Here is a 7,014-nt window from a genome sequence, read left to right on the forward strand (position 1 = left end):
TCAGGAAATTCATGTGAAGTATTTTCAGTGAAAAGAAGGCATCAATTAATTTATTTGCAAATTTGCTATTGTACATGTGTGGTTAAAAATATTTATTTAATGATTAAAATATGACTTTAAAAAACTGGAACTGTACTTTAATATAGTCATGAATGGTGATGTAATAGATTTTCCATTTTGTTTTTAATGCCTTAATTATTTGTTGTTTGAAATCAAAGAATAAATATGCAAAACTTAAAACACATAAAATTGATGTTGAATAAAATAAAATGAACAATGCTACATAAATGTAATTAGGATAAATTTGGATATATTTAAATGTCGATCAAACACTCGTAGCAAATCCCCGAAAATTGAACAAAATCATGAAGCACGTTGTGAACGTTTATATTTTTATTCTTTATTATTATCCCACTATGAAAATATTTGTACAATAAATAATTTAGATTTTCACTATTAAAGATTCTTAATAAATAAACTAACGTCTACATTTCGGCTCCACAGCAGGGCTTCTCGCTCAGAGTGAAAACTCTTGTCAATTTAGAGATATTTTCTCCAAAGCAGTCCTGCCGTCCGCATCGAGTCTCTCTGACCAGTTCCTGAGTTTTTTTGTTTTGTTTTTTTATTCACGAAGCTGAACTCCTAGCAGACAAAAAATAAACAAACAAACAAACAAAAAACATCTAGTCGATTAGAAGAAGCCCAACTTACAAAAAATAAAATCAACTTAAAAAATCCAAAGTTAAAGGACACCTGATATTTCACGTCTTATTAAGGGGAGAAAACAAATCTGGCCGGTAAAAAAACAACAACGCGCAAACAATTTTGCAATTACAAAAAAATAAAATAAAAAAATAAATTAAATTAAATTAAAAGAAAAAAAAGGAAAAGATTTTGAAAAAGATAATTAGATTTGCCGACTGTGTCTCTTGAACAACAAATGCCATACGAAAATATTAGCTTAAATGAATTTTAGCTGAAACAAGAGCAACATTTTCATTCATAAACCTCACAGGAATTTTGCCGAGGCGCTTCTTTAAAAACGTTTTTCTGCTGATTGTTCATCCACAAAGATCGTTTCTACCCTGGTGTGTTTGATGTCTTTATGGCATTCCTCTTATTGAACCGTTGCCACGACCTTCAGAAGTTGAGGTGTTGTAAATCTATGGTGCACAGTGTGCTTGTGAACAAGTCGAAGTCCTCCTCGGAAAAATCCACCGGACTATCCAGGGAGCTTTGCAGGCTGGGAGACAAGCAGGCGTCCTCGGTGAAAAGAGTCAGGTCGGATAGCGCGGTGGATGATGCGGAGGAGGACGCGTGAGATTCAGATGGAGCGATGGATGAATCCCGGTGGTCCAGAAAAGACGACTCGGCTCCCGGTGCGGTCCCAGCCCCACTGTGGGGCCTCAGACCGGTGCTGTCAGTTGAGTTCGTCGGGGAGCGTAGAGCCGCAGCAGAGTCCGTTGAGCCAGATGTCCCTGGCTGCTGCTGACTCTCTCGGCCTGTGTCCTCCTGCGTGGGTTGTGCATTGTTTCCGTTGTCAGTGGTGCTATAGGCGCCGGGAACAGCAGTCAAAAGCGCACCGTTCCCCTGTTCGCTCTCTGTTGTGCTTTCCTCCGACGCTTCCAGAGGCTGACTGGAGTACGGGGACGACGCATCGGCCCCTTCAAGCGGCTCAAATCCGCTGGAACACGGACTTCCTCCGCCTCCATCCCGATGGTGTGTGGTCTGTCGCTTGTGTTTCATCCTACGATTCTGAAACCAAACTTTGACCTGTCGCTCTGTAAGATCTAAAAGAGCGGCGATTTCCACTCTTCTCGGCCGACATAAGTACTTGTTAAAGTGAAATTCCTTTTCCAGCTCCAAAAGCTGCGTGTTAGTGTAGGCGGTGCGCAGACGACGGGACCCAGCTCCTCCGACATCCAGGCCAACCTGGCTGGAGTCTGCTAGAAACAAAAGAGAAAATTATATATATATATATATATATATATATATATATATATATATATATATATATATATATATATATATATATATATATATATATATATATATATATATATATATAGTGTGTGTGGGTGTGTGTGTGTGTGTGTGTGTGTGGAGGGGGGGAGGGGGGCGGGGGTTGTCTGTGTTTTGTAACTGACCACAAATGCAGTCCTGCTATATTCATTTGCACAGCATGAGGCAGCGCATTTTATTATATGTCATTGCAATAAATTATCTTCTCAATTGATTGCAATAAAATATTAAATACAAAAATACCTTGACGCATACAGTCACTTTTTCAATGACATGGAAAAGGATCGAGCAAAAAAAAAGAGAAGGAAAGAAAAAAAAGAAAGGAAGAAGAAAATACCAGCATACACGTGTTTTTATTTCTTCGTCATATAAATTGAGGGAACTTCAACTCTGTGACAAGAACCAACGGATATGCTGCGATGTAGATTAGAAGTGAATAGGACAACTAGTGTTTTTTAGTGAGATCGAGAAAAAAAACTGAGTCTGGAAGTGGAATGAAGAGAGGAAAACGAGAAGTTCGTGTTTAAATAAATTGGCTTATTTTTTTTTTTTACATTTAGGGGTGAAAACAGACAAACAAACAGAAGTACATGAAATGCGATCGGCAATCATTCCTGTTTCTGTCGAAACAGGAATGATTGCCGAGGTGTTCCACTGTGCGTTCCCCAACCCCCCGCTCACCACTCTGTCATTCCCCGCCTTATCATTTTTGTAACGCCATCCAATATGGCGCCCATTTTAATACTGGCTTGAATTCACACTGACCCGAAAGGCAGTGTTTATAAAAGAAAATAATGCAATCAGCAGCTTTCATATGAGGCGTTATGTTAAGGAAATACATTTCTCGTCTCCAGAGTATTGCACTGCAGTAAGTTGAGTCATTGCAGCTGCGTTGCACATTGTACTGTACTGAGCAAGAAGTATTTAGATCATGTGGATGAAGCACTATTATGCAAAGCATTGCAGCATAATGCAGTCGTTTGGATATGGCTTCCTTTTTCATGGACCTCATGGAATAGAGGAACGCGCACGCGCGCTAACATGCACATGCACTGATTGCTGAAAAAAGAGAGACAATGGCAGCAATGCACTAGGTAAAAACTGATCAGTGATATTCGGAAATGAATGTGAGCGCATGCAAACAGAACATTTCAGCTCACGATCCACATTTCTGCACCACGGGTCCATGCGCCATAGCATACCGACCTGTGGGTGACTCAATGCCCGCCGAAGCATACCCAGAGGCGTTTGGTGAAGGGTAGGATGATGTCGGTGAGATGATGGATCCACCCCCGCTGGAGCTGATTCCAGGCTTGGGGCATTTCTTGGATGACTTCTTCTCTTTCATCCAGGGAAACTCGTGAGCCAGCGAACCAGCCGGGGTAGCCGGTGCAGGGGCCTGGCCAGGCGGGCATGGCTGCTGTACGGCGCGGTGATGGGTCTGGTGGTCATTTGTAGCAGAGCTTCTCCGGCTTTGCTGACTCCCAGATGCTGGTTTCGGCTGGGTGGCTGTGCAAGGGCTAAAGCTGGGGATGGTGTGCTCGAAGGGAGGCGGAATTACTGTCGACTCCTTGATTGATGAAGTTTGAAATGACTCCAGGACGGCGGGGAAGGACGTCAAGCACTCTGCAAGGGACGGCTGGCTGTTTATAAACCCGATCTCCCTCTCAAATTCAAAATTCATAGCTTCCTCAGACTAGTGCCCTCCCTAAACGACGAGAGCCCAGAATAATCCTTTTCCCGAAATAAAATAATAATAATAATAAAACCCTCATAGGCCTATACGCACGCGTACAAATGCACATCACAAAACATGGCTGATTAAGAAAATAAATAATACTTGATTTAAAAAAAAACGCAGCTCCATAGACTTCTGAACGTAGTGGCGTAAATGCGATGGCTATATCATAATTGTGTATATTGGTTATAATAGTAGCGTATGGGGACCTGGGTAGGCTAAACTGAACAACTATGGGACGAAATTGCAGGCAATTCCTGGTCATGTGACCCAAATCAGCCAATCGGCGGTTCGGGCCTGGCGGCTGTGATGTCTGTGTGAAGCATTATTATTATTATTTTTCTCTTAACGCTGAGGCAAAGCGAGACTATCTGCCATTGTTCTGTGCTAACGGGGGTAAAAAAGCAAAGAGGCCGCCTGCCATGTGCGCTGTGTGGGCGGCAGCTCGGCGGATCTCGGACGGTGGAGCTTTTAACAATAGAACTGTGCACATGCGAGCTCCTGGGTGATGTAATGGCAATTAACAGTAGGTTAACGTAGGGAGTCTATACCATTTACAATATGATTTCTCAGTGAAAAAAACAAAACAAAAACAAAACAACAACAACAAAACACCTGAGAAAACAACTGCACTCATTAGTTTTAGGAAGTGTGACAAAGGCTGAAAACGGACAGTTTAGGCAGCAGAAAACTGGACAGCGGTTTAGATGCTGCAGCAGCTCACGAGGAGAGATCATGAAGGATCTGCTCAGTGTTATGATGCTGGATCAGCTAAAGCTTCAGGGTAGACAATTAACGATTTTAAAAGACGCAGATTGAGGAACAAGTTCCTGTGTAAGGGTCCGATTTCTCCAATTTAACACAAATATCTGGGAGTCCATTATAAATAGACGGAGAGTGTGTGTGTGTGTGTGTGTGTGTGTGTGTGTGTGTGTGTGTGTGTGTGTGTGTGTGTGTGTGTGTGTGTGTGTGTGTGTGTGTGTGTAGTGAAGATTGATTGTGGGAAAACTGAAATGCAATCTAAATATTGTCTCAAACTAAAATAGCATCTTTTCACAGGCTCTTAAATCTCTCTTGCGCTTCAGCCTCGTTCCTTTCTCTCCCCGTGTTGGTGTGTTTCTGCTCAAAATGTTCACGCACGGAGAGAGAGTTCAGAGCGAGGTCGCTCCGGTAGCGGCTCTCTGTTCCTCCCTCTTATAAAACACAATAAGAGACCCTCAGCTATTAATATTATACTAACTGTAAGTGAGATCGCGCTGAGTTGCCCTCGGACTCGACGGGACGTACATGTAGATATTTATAAAGATTAACTGGAGAGCTGAGCAGAGGATATTTCGGGGAGGGTCAGAAGAGCCCCGGGTGGAGAAAAAAAGTGGTGATCAATCTTTCTCTCCTTGAGAGAGGCTGACAGCAGTCTCTCTCCTCTTAAATGAGGAGGAAACTTCCAGCCCCGCTGTCTCTGCCTCTGCGCTTCAGGGCCACAGTGTGATTTGGTTTCATGTATTTATTGTTACTAATATTATTTCATCAGCAGCCCGGACAAACGGGTTGCATAGAGACCGTTCAGACAAATCACGATTAAACCGGTTATCTTTCCTTACTTTTTGTCATGTCTTCTCTTTGCTCCCCTCATCCCCCAAAATAGCGAAGATACAGCAATGTGTGTGGGAGTGAGGCGCTTTGAGTGGAGCAGAAAGGACAGGCAGTGTGTGGGCAGAACAGGCGGGCAGCAGGGACACACACCGAGCAGAAGCTGCAGCATCACCGCTACGCGCACTTCGTCTTTTAACAACAATTAAAAATATCTAAAGCTCTTTTATTTAGGAGACCACTGGAGCTTGTTAATAGAGCTGCAGAGTGAATTTCTGTCCCTAATGACAAAGATGGAAAGGGAGCATGACACTACTGAGGAAAGGCATTTGTAAACTTAGTATTTATTTATTTTTAAACAATAGATTTTTTTTCCCAGAATGATTACAAACATTTTTACTTTAAGTCTTTTAGAACTACATATAATAATAATAATAATAATAATAATAATAATAATAATAATAATAATAATAATAATAATAATAATAATAATAATAATAATAATAATAATAATAATAATAATAATAAGTCGATATTTGTTTAAATAATTTAATGGCTCCAAGCATTAGGGTGGGAATGCTGTTTTCGAATAACCATTCGAACTATACCAGAAACAAACCTTACATAATCCCGTGACAGCAGGTTTTATTGTTGTTTTGTTTCCTCCTTTAAATCGATAATGAAATCAAACTGGTGATCACACTTTAGTGTTTTGACAAATTGCCCGGTTCAGCATGCTGAAGCTGAGTTTAGAAAATTGCATTTTTAATGTGTGAGTAGCAGACCGGACTCCTTCCTTGTTCGCCGCTTAAAGCGCCTTGCAGCTCCAGCCCTGCTGTTCCCAGCAGTGTGTGCTGAGGAGACTCAGCTCTCCATCTGGTTTTACGAGGCAATAAATTAGAGCCAATCTCTGCTTATTGGTGTTTTTATTGTCTGTTAGTCCAGAGGAGATGTAAAGGGAAGCACAGTCATTATTTATGGGATTTTGATTTACGTCCTAAGTTTTTATGCGGGTCTCAGGCTTCTGAACACGTGACAAAGAAAAAAAAAACATGGCCAAAGAGGTTGGAGTGAGAAATCACGTGGCCTGAACGAGGCGTGGGCCTCAAGGCTTTTCTTGTGTGGGTGAGAGAGAAAGAAGAGGGATATAAACAAATCACATGGCCCCAAGTTAGCTGTAGGATGCCTGTCTGAGTTAGCCTGCAAGACTCTGCACTCATTTCCTATAGAATAAGAGAAACGCCACAAATAACAGAAGTCCCACTAAACTGCTGTTTTGCATTGATAAGTGCTGAGCTTACCAAAACTATATCAAGGTTTACTTAATGTCTTCTTAGTCTTTAAAGATGTAAATCTGAACTTTTCATTTTACTAACTCCTTTGTCCTGCTCCACAGAGCTCTAAAATATATGTTAAAAATCTTTGGCATAAGGTTTTACTCGTTTCACGCATATTCTCACTTTGAGGATATATGACAGGTACATTTGCAGCTCAGTAAAAAGTTCTTGCATGTTGCCTTAGCAGTTGGGGATTGGCATTTAATATAATAAAGCGTCGACCATCAATCACAACAGAAGTGGTGTACTGATTTGTTAGTGATTATACATCAGCTTCATGAATCAATAGTTTCTTTTTTTACCTAGCTTAAAAAATAATGAACGCTC

At 41.3% G+C, this 7,014-nt stretch overlaps 1 protein-coding gene across 2 annotated transcripts; it reads right to left on the bottom strand.

The window, feature by feature from the left end:
- Positions 1–357: 357 nt before the first annotated feature.
- hoxb2a (homeobox B2a) lies at positions 358–3,706 on the bottom strand. 2 transcript variants are annotated; one of them, XM_055035952.1, is made up of 2 exons: positions 3,229–3,706; positions 358–1,943 (listed from the first exon to the last, which is right to left on the bottom strand). In XM_055035952.1, exons 1-2 carry the CDS (start codon positions 3,704–3,706, stop codon positions 1,141–1,143), a joined length of 1,281 nt encoding a protein of 426 aa, XP_054891927.1. In that variant the 3' UTR covers positions 358–1,140. The 2 variants fall into 2 exon arrangements, with proteins under 2 accessions (XP_054891927.1, XP_054891926.1); XM_055035951.1 differs by having other exon boundaries at positions 358–1,946.
- Between the last annotated feature and the right edge of the window lie 3,308 nt (positions 3,707–7,014).

The sequence above is a fragment of the Poeciliopsis prolifica genome, unplaced genomic scaffold (genome assembly GCF_027474105.1).
Source record: "Poeciliopsis prolifica strain line A6 unplaced genomic scaffold, Auburn_PproV2 SCAFFOLD010, whole genome shotgun sequence".
NCBI lineage: Eukaryota > Metazoa > Chordata > Actinopteri > Cyprinodontiformes > Poeciliidae > Poeciliopsis > Poeciliopsis prolifica.